This window comes from Odontesthes bonariensis, chromosome 4 (genome assembly GCF_027942865.1).
Source record: "Odontesthes bonariensis isolate fOdoBon6 chromosome 4, fOdoBon6.hap1, whole genome shotgun sequence".
Lineage (NCBI taxonomy): Eukaryota > Metazoa > Chordata > Actinopteri > Atheriniformes > Atherinopsidae > Odontesthes > Odontesthes bonariensis.
The window spans coordinates 13,852,532-13,867,257 of NC_134509.1; the positions used below are offsets into that span (position 1 = coordinate 13,852,532).

Consider the following 14,726-nt stretch of genomic DNA (forward strand, 5'->3'; position numbering starts at 1 on the left):
TTGCTCTCCTGTCGGTCTTTTGATCTGCCTTATTTCCCGTTTCTTTGTCTGTCCACTTCTCTTTCCATTTGGTATCCATCTTGACTTTCTTCTCACATTATTCATTACCGACCTTGTCATTGCTGCGCCCATGTCCATCCCTTCATAGTCTCTCCATCTGAAACTATGATTACTAAAATTCTTGTTTCACCCCTGTTTTTCTCCTTTCCTCTTTGCAGCAAGATCTCCAGGTGAGCAAGAGTGACTGGGGAAGAGATGCCAAATCTCTCTATCACTCTTCAATTTTTTCCTTCTTTGAACTTTTAAATGTGTGTTTCTTTGTCTGCATTCTTTACGTCTGCAGTCCAGTCCTGTCTCTAACCTGCGTTTTCTCTTTTGTCCATTTTTGTTTAACTGTTAAAGGAATAATTTGACATTTTGTTCAGAGTTAAATGAGAGGATCCTTTTATATGTAGGACACCAGCGTTTTTCTTTGCTCCTTCTTTTAGCAAAGGGCAACAATACCTTTGGACAACAATACTTTTGTGGGGCTGTCTGACAACCGCTCAGAGCTGAAAGTCTGTCCTAATAAAAGGAAGAATTGTTGTTTTTACATAAAGATGAGATTCCAGGTTTTTTTTTTTTTTTTAGTGCAGTGTTGTCTTGTGATTGTCATCCAGAAAGGGCCTTTATACACCAAGCTGACGATCGGCTGTCAGGCGCATGGGTGAACGCATCTCTCCTGTCTATTCAATGTCTAAATCACCATCAGCTTTGCCGGTTTCTGTCAACTTTTTCTTTTTTTCCCCCGATTTAATGTGTTGAATCGACATCAGGTCTGTCGGTGAGCACTCTGACTGTTGGTTCACCTTACTAAATTTGAATTTTTTTATGCATTAAACTTAAAAGATTCATAAAGCATGAATTCACATAACAATCCCGATCATGTGCTACTTAGAATGGTAACACAGCTTTTTGTGTCCAGACGCATTAAAACGCGCCTTCGCTAGAACCATGTTGCATACTAAAAAACATCTAACAATTAGCTAAGTTTATACAAATCTTGCTTTCTTTATGGTTTTTTATTTGCACCCCTCTGCTCTGCAAAGTTATGTCCTCTTGAGCAGATGAAGATTGTACATCTTAGCAAGCAGTTGGATGTTGCCTTTGCAACGTGTTCAAGTGCAATTGTGTATTTTCTGCCCAGCGACAGCAGAAGAGTCTTCATCGCCACTGAATCTTGATGTCAGTTTGGTGCAGAAAACACCTACTTGTACACACAGGTGCACAAGTAATTGGATGATGACAAGGTTTTCTCAATTTTAGCTCATTACTCTACCACAATTCATTTGAATAGAAGCATTCAAGAATATTCAACTTCAGTCGTTTTTGCTTTAATTCAGGTGGTTTAATGAAAATGTTTCTCTGCCCACTTTGGAATCGTTCTCTCATAGGCTCAAAAGTAACTATTGACTAATAAGCAGTTTTATGACCAAGTGTGACTTGTTTCATTGTTTCATGACAAATTGATGAGGTATAAAGGCCTGGAAATGATTCTGGTTGTTGAACTTACATTTTGTTGCTCTTCACTGGAACTCTCCATGTTCCATGCAGAGGTGACAGTACAAGTGAGGGAAGTTATCAATGGCATGAAACAAACAATTCACTCATCAGAGAGATTGTCGCAGCTTTAGGAGTGGCAACATCAAAGATCTGGTACATTCATAAAAAAGAAGAGTAAGCAATCTGGCCATCTTAGAAGCAATAAAAGACCTGGAAGATAACAAAAGTAGAGAATCCCAATAATCCTTTCTTTTGAAAGAAGAACCTCTTTCACCTGCATCATCAAGCCATTAGATCGACTTTTGTATTGTAGATGTAATACAGAGGGTTTACCTTAAGGCACAAGTACAGAAATTCCAATTTGTAATGCAAAAAAAATATGCCCGGTCCTGGAACAAGTTTCTTTAAACAGATGAGCTCGATGTAAATGAGTGCCAGATAAAAGCATGTACATGATGAAAGCATAACATAGCATAACAAGGTCCCCTGAAATGAGTGACCTCCTCCTTCAGGGAAGTCCACATTACAATTTTTAGAACAAATGTGATGAATAAGAGACGCATCATAAGAAGAGAACAACATTTTAACAAGCTCTGAAGGCACCAAGAACTTAAGAAGTAGATGTTGTGTATTACTTGCAGCTATATATATATAACAGAATGAATTCTGAATTGTAATGAGCTATACTTTCTACACAGATTCAGCCAAATGCTGTAAGCCTGATAAGATAGTGTTTTACAGTACAGATGGATAATGACCTAGAGTAAAAACATACAGTGAAACAAACCCTAAGAGCGTCTTAATGCTAAGAAATGATTAAGTCACAAGATCTCCACCTGGCCAATCATGCTTTTCACTTCGTGATGACAAAACTGAAGGCACAAACCCTCATACAAGCACGAGCTGCAGTAAAGGTTCAACAAAGCTTCTTAAGAAGAAAAAAAACATGCTTTGTGAGATGCAGACTTCAGGTAGTTATTGACTGCAAAGGATTTACATCCAAGATTAAAAAAGAAATATTGCTTATTAAAATGTTAAACCTACTGAATTAAAGCTGAAAGACTACCTTTGCATGGCACAAGGGGCAGCGATAGGCTGATTCCACACTCAGCAAACCAACTTCAACTTAAAGAACGCTTCAATGCTGCACCTCTACCTTTTAATATTCACAGAATTTTGATGATATTTTTTGTGTAATCCTATCAACTGGCAGAGATAGAGAATAATGTTACACAAAAGGAATCAAACTGTTGCTTATCCTCTCATCTAACTCGAATTTGAAAATACAAGTACAGTCCCCAAAATATTCGACATCTCTTTTAAACTCTTTCTGTTCTCTAACGGTCATGTTTTGTCTCTCTTTTGCTCTGTTCCATCTTCTCTTTCCCCCTTACAGCAAGGTCTCCAGGTAAGCCTTTAATGTGATTATTATAATCTATATGCAGCATCTGATCTCCTCCTCAAGTCTCTTCTAAGTATACTCTTCTGTCTTTATCTCCTCAACTCTCCAGCCCCCTTGGACCAGCCCTGCTGCCGCGCACTGTACGATTTTGACCCTGAGAATGAAGGTGAGCTAGGTTTCAAGGAAGGCGATATCATCACCCTCACCAATAAGATTGATGACAACTGGTACGAGGGGATGCTGCACGGCAACTCAGGCTTTTTTCCCATCAACTACGTGGATATCCTGGTGCCGTTGCCCCACTAAGACGTCAAGACTCCCAGCTGTGTCTGCAACACATCCTGGCCCTCCAGTTCCTGTATTCCCTCTAACATTTTCCCAAACACTCCTACTAACCACCTTCACTCCTCTTTAAAGGAGTTAAAACAGCAACAACACACTAAAAAATGATGTGAGCAAGATTGATGATGATAAAGGGCGAGTATACACCAAATGAGGAAAAATCTGCATTGATAAAATTGCTTCCCCCTACCCCAATGGGTACCTTCAGGCTTCCGTAGTCCTTTTAGACATTCCTGTCCTGCTTTTGTCTTGGTTTAAGTTAGCTGTCAGTCCGTCATGAGTTTATCAGAGCAGCAAATTCACACTTTCTCATTCTTTGTATTTTGTAGAAATCTCTACAGTAGATAGAAGCTTTTTTTCTCATGTACAACAAAAGAGAAAAAACTGGTCCATGTGATCCATGTTTGTTAGAGACAGTAGGTCAAGCATGTATTCAGGCATTCTAACATTTTTGTTATGGAAATATGTTGAATTGAGTAGTTTTGTTTTTAGATATTCCTCTTTTTGATGTTGTCTCTTGACATATTCGGGCAGTTGCTAAGGAAACCGCGTCTCTGTCCTGCCCTAAAGGTTCTGTCCAGAGGAGTGTGGACTAAAGTTATGGACAGCTTTGTCAAGCCGACAACCAGTGTTAACTCTAGTATGTTTACGTTTTTACACAACAACATGTGTAAATGATTAATCATGTTTAAGATTTAGATACCAAAGTCAGGTCGGTGTCAGAAAATCTGCTCGATGCAACAGGGTGAAGCTTGCTTGTCTTCAGTTCTTTGGTACTTCAGTTGACAGGGGGCAAAACTCCCCTCTAAAATATGTGATGTTACATATCTGAGCCAGTTCAGTGATGACATGGTGTGCAAAACCACAAGTTGTGAAGTTTAACCTGTTCTAATTGATGTAATAAAACTATGGTGCATAAGTTTTAGTCCTCCGACGTGTACTTTACAAGGAACATTAAACACGGTCGATGTATTTCGACACAGTAACTTGAAGGACTGTCCCAGGGGGCGACAGTTTGTTGTGCGGCTGTGGGTGTAACTCTGTTTGCTGCATCCCTGCTGGTCCTGTTTATATTCTGTAGTTTAGTTGTAGATGATGCTAGATGTGAACACTTTGATGAGGACAAAGAAGTGCCCAAATGGCAGAGTGGATTGAGAGATAGTTCTTGTCTCGGTGCAATTTTATTTATTTTTTTTTTTCTAAATCATTTGAAATGATGCAACTTACACTTAAAACCCATTTTTTTTGTTGTTATACAGACAAAAAGGTCTGTTTTCCCCTCTATCACATATCAGACCTCAGAAAACACTCATACGGGATGTTCACTTACTCTAACATGCAATGCGCAGCCTTGTGTGGGATTGTATTGTGGTCTTATTGAGCATCTAAAACTCGAATCCGCCGTGACTATATGTTTTAGTCAGTTTGGCGGCTCAGTGCGCACATAATCCCCCATGTTTTGTTTTGTTTTCTCTCTGCAGTGTCGTTGGTGTATTAAACTTTCTGCGAGGCAGTTTTCACAGCAGCAATACTGTTTGTTTCCACACATGTTGTAGTGATGTGCGTGTATTTTCGGGGAAGGGGTGCATATTTGGGTTTATATACTTCTCACATTGTGCACAGGGACAGGGTTACAGAGGACCTCTGTAGCTGAGGTATTCAAGATGTACTGTCTCTGGCAATGTTCAACAATAAATCAAACATTAAAGGACCAATTCATAACATTCAGAAGAGCTATAATAAGCGATCAGCTGATGATATATTAAGTGTTACTTTTTCTTCAAAGGGAAGCACAACGTTTAACAGACAGTATACTTTGTTGGCTGGAGAGGAGTAGTGACACAGTTTGAAGAGGTCATGTATTTATTTATTTTTTAAGGCGAATCAAATCCTTCTTTCTCTCTTTCACTTTTTTTTTTAAAAAATCGTGTGTATCTTTGCCCTCAATGAGGACTGTACAGCTTTTTGTGTTTTGTTTTCACCTTGTGTGTATAGTCGCGCATCTACAGTAACGTATCTTATTTTTGTAACCGTGACAAAAGTATACACATACAGTATAGGTGTATATATGCAGTATATTACCCAGAAGTGATGTTACAGGAGGGATTCTCTGTGCTGCACATGATTGTCTTTGGAATGTTTTTGTGTTTTTGTTTCATTTCTGTTTTGTTTTATTCTTGCACTGGATTCTACAAATGTACGCTTGATGTAAAAAAAAAAAAAAAAAAGTGTAGTCAGTGTAATTTATTCAAATAAATTCCAACAAACTATTATATCCTGATGGCTTTACTTTCACATGCACCTCTGGAGCCTTACAGGTTCTCACAGTTGCATCAAACCTTTGCTTGATGTGAAACAATTTCAAACCAACTCGTTTTCAATGCACTGGGAAGACACAGTAGGGATCAGTGCATTATTAATTTCTACGGTGGATTCTTTCATGTTGTTAAAAAAAAACAAGAAAGTTCAGTTTGGGAAATCCCATTCTTACGCATCATGGGGCGTCTCAATAATCCTGTTGTATCATCAGTGAAATCAGAAATCCTGCTTTAAACATCGTCATGGCTTGAAAGGATGTTAAACACGATGTATGCTTGTGTGAGATGGGAAGTACAATGCAACGTTTTACAATCTGCACAAACAAAGAATAACAGAGGAGCTGTTGTGAACACTATGTATCAGCACAGTAAGTAAATTTGCTTTAGCTTCCCTTAAGTAGAAATACGACAAGTATTTCCATTTTTTATAACATTTGCGAGTGTTGCAAAGCACTGATTTTATCATTATTATTACTTTGTTGAAAAAAAAAATTGGTTCTTTCACATGCAGAACACAGATGCAACAAACCCAACAAACTATCCATCAGTGGGTAAAATAGCCGCGCTCACAAACATCAAAGAGCCACTCAATCACTAATAATACTGATATTGTAAAAGGAATTTAAACCTGATGGTCCATTTTGCTGTCTCAATACTTTAAGCACATATTGTTAATCATATATTTGTACTTTCTCTTACGTTATTGTCTTATGACTTATGACTTTTGATTTAAGATTAAGATATTAAGAATACTTCCACCATCACTGTGTCGGAAATTAAGCCGATGACAAACATGCAGTGATAGTATGTCTTTGCATTAAAAAAGAAAAGACACAACCTGAAGTTAAACACAAAGTGGATGGCGTGTGTTGTTTAAGGGTTGGGTGAAAAAAAAAAAGGATTTACATCACAAGAACTTACAATTCTTATCTTCAATCCTGAAACAAAGTCTTCATTTTTATAATTCAGTGATAAGTTCTATGTAACATTAAGAACTTATTGTAAAATTGAAATTGAAGCAAAACTGCTGGGAGGGAGTTTACAATCTGATAAGAAGAAGTTACAACTGTATGACAGTTAACATCAGTGAAGCATTTTGGTCCCCACCCATTATCTCTCATCACTATCTGGCTGCACCCTCCCTTTGTGCAACGGGTTCAACCCCTACTGTGTCTTCAAAGACACATCAACACACAAACGCACGCACGAGGTGTAGCAATGGTCCAATAGAAGCCACATCTTTAGATTAGCATTAGACCATGTCACCTCCCGAGTCACAGGCCTTGATCACAGCAAACATGGACAGTTATGTGAAATGAGTCTACAAACATGTATGCAAACAATTAGTTTACAGTACCTGGCAATGTGATATGTGTACAGGTGGATACCGTGAAAACAGGGCGTCTCCTTTTAGAAGTGTTTGTGAAAACTTGAGAGCAACTGGATTTCTTAAACTCTCCCCCACTCTGTTGCACTCATGTAGTTTACCATCTAGTTTTGATTAACTTCAGCTGCTTAGCAGGGAGCTCTCCAGTGTTAAAGATCAGAACAGCTTTTTAGGAACATTTCAAACCTGATTTGTTTTATTTCAAACTTAATTTTATTTGGGGGTTTTTTTAACAAACAACAAGAATTTAGGATGAACACCAAAGGTTAAGAGAGGCCACACTGCACAATAAATGTGACTTTACCCACAATGCAATCATCATGTCATCATTTCAGTCAGAGAATCTTGTGTGTGTGATGCAAATTGCAACTAATGTAGCCTTGAGCAGAGATTTGGAGTTAGCTGCAAAGGTATGGAAACCCTCCTTCTGTCTTTCTCTCCACATCAACAGAAATGTATCATTTTCAGCGTCAAGTGAAAATCCTCTGGGGCAGTTTATCAGACTCTGGCTGCTCTGCATGATCTGCAAACCATGAAAGCATTATCAAAATTGTTACCATATAATTGTTTGTCTGAACTGACATTTTAATCCGACCATCTTTCTCTGTGAAAAAAGAAAAACACGTTTAGCACTGTTTCTCTGAATAGTCTGTCAGGAAGGTGCATTTAAAAAAAAAAGCAGCCACTGAATCAGAGCCACAACACCGGTGGTCACACTTGACTACTGTCACACGCACACTCACTGTGTCCAGGTAATGTATGTAATCACACTTTCTGACACACATACAAACACTGTGGGTCTGAGGAGGATGACGGCGAAGAAAAGGGGAGAGAAAAGAAAAGCAATAGAGTAAAAAGCATTCCTAAGATCCTCTTTCCCAGTGGGTGGCCTGCTTGGATGCTGCAGCACTATCTTTCAAAAATCCTCTACAGCCATCATGTCTCCCCATGCCCCGCTGTGCTGCAGACCCCCTACTCACTGATGATCACATTGTGCTGAAGCTCCTGATGAACCATGATCACTTTGCAAAGCAGTTTTGAAAAAGAAAAAATAAATAAAAGTAGCTGAGCCTGCTGTTTTCAATCGGGGGCAGGCATTTTGAGCAGACGTTTGAAAAAGGCTTTCATTTTAAAATCTAGTTGGACTGGTCCGTCTGCATGAGTAGAATTCAATAATACATTTACTTTGGGTGTAAAGGGAAGCAATGCTGCGCACCAAGTCAGAAACCCGGCTGGCCAGCCGTGGCAGGCTTAAATCAGCAGTGGAGGCAGCCACTCTGTCATATCTGACAGATGAATCATGCGCAGCTCTGAATGCATGAATGCCAGGCTGCATCTCTGTACTGGTAAAACCCCAAACCGCAGCAGACCACAAAGCACCCACACCAGTCACAGGCATGTTCCACATACTCACCAAGGCAGAGGGAACAATAAGCATCAAACTCTGGTTCCACCCACAAACTGTTAAGACTGGTTATACTGCCTACTGTTGCATATCAACATCTATCTATACATCTATCTATCTAGCTAAGCTTTCATGTTGTCTCTGTAAAAGCGACAAAAAGTGCCATATTATACTTTTTTGTACTTTCTTCTTTAAAGTTTTAACTCAAATTTGAACAACTTTGAAAGATAACAATAACAACATAGATCAAAAGTAAAAAGTGAAAGTATTCTTCATAAAACACTTAATCGAAGTAACAAAGCTCAAAATCTTGAGCCCAATTGCAGATAAATCATGAACAATATAAAAGCTCTGGTTCTCCAGAGTTACATTTTAGAATTAAAAGCAGCTTATTTTAACAAGAAGCCCTCATGTGTGAAAGAAATGACAGTTTGTACAATTAGACACATTAATGTGCTGAAGTAAAACATGCACTCTGAATAGGTATGCATTGTTTGATGAAGTAAAGTGTAAACTGTACCAACATGCATTTTCTATCTATGCATCAAGCATATGTTGTCAAACAATGTAAAGAGGGTAAAGCGAATGTTTGAATTCTTTAACCCTCTATGGTACGCATTATGATCCCAATTGCAAAAAAAATGTTTGTATGGTTTTTCTAGCTTAAAATGGACTCTTATAACAAAATCAACAAAGTTTTTAAAAAATAATAATTTTATTAAAGTTTTATAAATTTGTTGCCTCAAGGCAACACTGTACCATCGTGGAACAAAAAACAATATTTCATCTAATAACATATAAGATACATCAAATCTCCTAAAAACACTTTCCAATTCAACAAAACACTTAAACAAAGATATTTTTGTGGTGCCTGACATAAAATTAATTTAATTCTTCCTTAGAAATCATTTACAAATATGAGCCGTTGCCCTCAGGCAACATTCTACCATTACGGAACAGTAAGATATGTGTTGATCAAAACTGGCAGAAACTAATTGGTTAAGCCATGTTTAACATTACAAAACTTTTAATTGTATCATGTACAATGTTCTACACATTAAAAACTGATTAGTACACATATATATATATATATATTTATCCTACTCTGAACCAATCTACTATGCTACCTCCATCCCCATGCTGGCCTTCCTGAGGACTGTCTACTCCTGAAGTCTCCTCATCCTCACCTCATCCTCACTCTCTCCCTGCAGGGATTCCACCACCACCTCTTCCTCAGCATCACTATTTATCTCACCATTCTCATCCTCACTGTCATCTGGTGGCATAGCAACCCGTGCCTTGTATGTCTTTGCCTTCCCATAAAAGACATTCGGGTTCATTCCCTGTATTAAAACATTTATTTTAAGTGAATCAAATATTACACAAATGCATTTTGAATTAATATATACATGGGTTATTTAATATAATTAATTTAAATCATCTTTCATCTTTCATTCTTTCTTACATATTTCATGCACTTTTTACTTGAACCATCATGGCCACCAGAGTCAAAAATTATTCCGTAACGGTACAGTGTTGCCTCAGGGCAACATACACTTTTTTGTTATTTACTAAATAATGTATGTTTATAGTTTTCCTAAAATTATTGAAAATACTTCTCTACACACCAGTGAATGAAGTTCAGATTTTTTGGAGGGGATTTAAATGACGAAAAATGGTGAAAAACACACTTTCAGAGGGAGGAAATGTGGTGATGTGAAACGTGGCCGCATGGGCTGTAAGAGGATCCAAAATCTCTTCCTGTAGAGCATGTGATCACCAATCTGCACTTTCATTGGTTTCTCAAGGGTTAGGAGATTCTTAAGGTGGTATAGACCACCCCCAAAAATGCTTCCTTTTTTTCTTACAAGGTCAAAAAGTCCATGTTGCCTCAAGGCAACACGGTACCATAGAGGGTTAAAAAGGAAAGATAAGTATTTAGACAAGCATGCAGCAATAATAATGGTGTCTTGTAATAACAATTTGTCTTTCTACAACACAAATGCAAACACACACTCTTCTTTCTGGCTTTCCATAAGTGTTTCCAAATAAATTTATGAAATGTATTTACTCAAGTACATGAGATATTTGTACAGTATTACTTTACTTCTCCACTGCAACTGCAAGATAAATGTTCTTCCATCTCACTCCGCTGCATTGCATACTAATATAATATTTATGTAGCACTAACACAGTAACACAGTAAAATGCCACAAAGGACATAAAGCCGTCAGTAATAATCATTTTGCAGAATATACCAGCATCATTTTTTAATTTTAATAATTCATCTTTTGTTATTTTGTGCATATTTATCTGATCATGATGCTATATTTTGCATATAACATTTCTGATAAAGACTTTCACTTTTAATTAAGTATTTTTACAGTCAGGTACTGTCAGTATTACTTCTCCTTTGACTTATTTCTTCTCATCTGTCATCTTAAGAATAAATAGATGAGTAAACACCACACACAGGCCAGTGAGGACAGAGACAGAAGAAAAGAAAAGTTAAAATTGAGAGGGCTCACAACAACGCACAGACTACTCACACAGTGTGAGGAGCAGCTGTTGGTGGGAGTGCGCCATTGTGTGTCACTACATGTTTTCCTCTGGCATTCAAACATAGTTTCTCTATTCAGCAGGGAAGCCCAGCTCTCAACACCAGTCTGAGGCAACTAATACCCCTGTCTGTCAGAGCTACTCAAAGAGCAAGTGATTGGAGATGACAAATGAGGCAGTAAGACAGGTCAGGCAGCTATATGGCTGCAGCAGGAGCACGGACAGAAAAAGGACGGGAGGCGGGCACTAAAAGAAGCTTGTAAGTGCTAACAGCAAGGAAGCACTAATTGTATGTGTGTGCGTGGGTGTGTGTGTGTGTGTGTGTGTGTGTGTGTGTGTGTGTGTGTGTGTGTGTGTGTGTGTGTGTGTATGTGTTCTGTCATATTTGCTAATCATACTGTTAAGGTCTCTCTGGGTCTGATTCCACACTTGTGAGGAGTTTGTTTCTGGTTCAGGATTCACCTCCAGCTCTGTCCCCTCATTTAGGCTTACAAGAGAAAATCTTCAATTTCAAATCCAAAAAGAGGAAACTTTACAAGATTGTTCCAAACTCACCCGACTGTGCGTCAAGTGTTAGGCCTCAACACTCTATGAATGTTAAATTACCTGTTCTGGTAGTTTAATTCAACTTGAGTTTAGAAAAGCTAATGAGCGTCAGTGGCAGAAAATGTCATCTTGAATCATCAAGCTACGCTACAAATTATTCTGAAAGAAAAGTCAGATTTCCCCAGATGTGAATCAAATCAAATACAGAGAAGCTGGGCAACTAAAAACAAAATTACCATGCAGAATTCAGAGAAAGCTGCAAATCATTTTCTGCTAATTCACTCATGGTCCCTATTTACATGCCAAACCTGAAGTCAAATATAAAATTCCTTCAATCAGTTTGCATCAACCTGCTCTGCCAGCCTAATCCTGTGCATCCACCTGCTCTATATGGTCAAACTTAGTTTGTATTGATGCCAAGTTTTTTTGTGTTTGTTTTTTTTGGTCTCTCATTTCCAGAATATTTCTAAATAAAAACTCATTGAGAGAGCTCTCAGATGATGGCAGGAAGTTAAACTCAATACCTAATCAAATATCTTTCATAACAATCTTCACCTCATGCCATTTGATGATGAAAACAAAAACTATTAATGGCCTTCTTTCCTTTCTTGGACACATCTATTATTTTTGCTGCTTCATAATGTTACATCTCCCCTTTTTATGACTCATTCTTTATCTTTCACTCTGGGTAGGAGGATGATTATGGAAATTAACACATTAACCCAATTCTGAAGCCACACAAAGACCATTTTGTTGCTTGTTTCAGCGCCCAGTAGAAGAATTCTTTTTGCATTTCCTCAAAATAGATTCTTATGCATCTGTGTCAAATTTGATTTGTACAATAAAGTGTTTCTGAATGATAAGTTCACTTCCTTCGTTTTTGGCAGCATCATTTTCACTTTTGTTCACTTGTGATTGAGGAACGTCATTATCAACTTTCCATTCAGGCCAGCTTTGGTTGAAATTCAGAAATACATTTGGCCTGCAAATAAATGATTCACCTTCTTGTAAATTCAATACGGAGTGCAAATAAACAACTTAGGGTGGACTGAAGCCAGGCTGGTCCAAGGCATTATTTAGGTTAGCTCATATCCCTGAAGCAAGGCTTTACCTCACACTTTAGAGGCTTTATCGACTCCAATGGAAGAAGACAAAGAAAAGGAGGAGGAAAAAAGAAAGAAAGAAGTTAGAAACACCATATTGTTATGCAGCTTTGTTGCTTGGGGATCTCAATTATGTTACACACATGAACTCAGAATAGGGTCAGAAAGTTGTGCTTATAATATGATGAGTATGATTGTGCTGTTCTCAAAAAAAGTATTTTATTCTGCAGACAGAATGGTTAGTTGTTATGGGTAAATTCAGTAATAAAAATGCGTTCATAAGAATTTTAAAAGAACTGGGTTTTGAGCCAGAGTTTTTTTTCGGCTGGACTGAGCACATAAACTTCACTGTAGCTTATTCCTGGTTATAAATTATCAGGGTGGTTTAGCTTGTAAAAGATTTTGTGTGAGCCAGCAGAGAAGCAGAGAGAAGGGCTTCCATGACAAATGGTGCCAGGTTAAGGGCCAGCCGCACAGCATGCAAAACAGTACAATGGAACAGCATTTGGTGTGCAAATCCATCAGCCCATTCAAATGCTGTCCCAAACAAAAAGCTGATACACAAACAAATCAATAAAGCTGAGGGGGGACAAATCAGGACAACTGGGGTGGGCGGGGGGGGGGGGGGGGGGGTTCATCAGCTCAAATCTACAAGAGGGGAACAGGCTCAAAGCTGATCCCATCAAAAGAAAAGCTTGAGATTTAAAATCAGATCACACACAAGACACATGGTTATGCCACAGATAGTGTGACATTAAAGAGTGTTCGGATTTCCCCGCTCGGTGTGAAGGAGCAAGTGAGGCGGTGGAACCTGTCTGTTTCTGGATCTATTCTCCCTCTTTAATCCCAGAGACAGGCACGCCCAGCGCTCTGCCATTGTGCAGCTGAAACCTCTCTATGCATGACGGAGTGTGGTCGTTCAAGTTTACAGGCCCGTGAGCACAGGCTCAATCTCATACACACACACACAAAGAAACAGAAATATGTGCTTGTAAGCATGCAAACTCAATACCATGCACACAGAGAATTAAAACCTTGTTCCATTTGTAATTTCTGCATTTATAGCCTTATTTCCAAATGCCTACAGTTGCATCCAGGTGTTGGACCGTGTCTGTGTCTGTCTCCGGCTGGCTTGGTTTTATGTCTTTATCAAGACATTTTTAAGTATAACAAAGAGTCAACTTTATGTTTTTGCAGGTCCTCCTGACGATCCTGTGCATGCAGCCGCAGTTTGCTTTCTTGTCTCTCCACAGACGCAGCGGCCGGTTACCGGTTTTTGGCTGCTGGTGTCTATCTTTTCTGTTTATCTTTCAAGCTCTCTCCTTTCCTCTCCCTTCACTCCTCCCCTTTCTTTAATTTCTCCTTTCAAGCATTATTATGCAAAAACAAAACAATGGTGCTGCAAACTATGATGAGAACACTGACACTGTGGGCTTTGGCTTTGTTGATGCCTGTGTCTCTGAGTACAGAAAAAAAAACAAAAAAACAGTGAACTTTTATTCTGAAAGAATCCAGATCAACTTGTCAAGTGGCAGAGCTTAATCCTACTGACATGCTCCGATAATTGGCTAGGCTAAACCAGGCTAAACTCTTAACTTTTCGACTTCGATAATGGAATCATACCCAGCACATTTTCAGTTTCTGTCTCCTGCTTCAGATTGACATTCAACAGCTGTTGTGGTTTTTTTTCATTTTCTCACAAACTATGATTTGTTCTTATGATTTGGATTTTCCTTTTCAGTCATCAAAACAGCTGATATTTGTAAAGAGAGCTGCTTCAACTGACATGTAAGGAATGGGAGCATTCAGATAATTAGACACCAATTGCTTTTTTTTCCATGGTGTTTGCCAGATATACAAATATGAGGAGCATTGTGGTTTCAGATTAGATTTTAAAGTGTGCCTTTAGCCATATCCATCTTCTTGTTTTTTTTCCGTGACTGGATAATAACAGACACTAAATATTATGTTAATATAAAGCTAATATATAACGGCACAAAAAGGCGAAGAACCCCTGACAGTAACCTGTGAAAGCTAAACAAAAAAAAAGCGAAGTGTCATTAGTACAGACTTCCACCTGCACCCACACGGAGAGAAATCCAGATGAGTAGGTTTCTGATGA

At 38.5% G+C, this 14,726-nt stretch overlaps 1 protein-coding gene across 3 annotated transcripts in view; it reads left to right on the top strand.

The window, feature by feature from the left end:
- sh3gl2a (SH3 domain containing GRB2 like 2a, endophilin A1) overlaps window positions 1-5,559 on the top strand; it is a 38,724-nt gene extending 33,165 nt beyond the window's left edge. For 2 of the 3 annotated variants that reach the window (XM_075463072.1, XM_075463073.1), the window contains one exon: window positions 3,054-5,559. In XM_075463072.1, coding sequence (XP_075319187.1) covers window positions 3,054-3,250 — 197 coding nt within the window. In that variant the 3' untranslated portion in view covers window positions 3,251-5,559. Of the gene's footprint in view, window positions 1-218; window positions 2,951-3,053 lie in introns of all 3 variants that reach the window. The other variant, XR_012769613.1, reaches the window with a different exon arrangement.
- The last annotated feature ends 9,167 nt before the right edge of the window (window positions 5,560-14,726 follow it).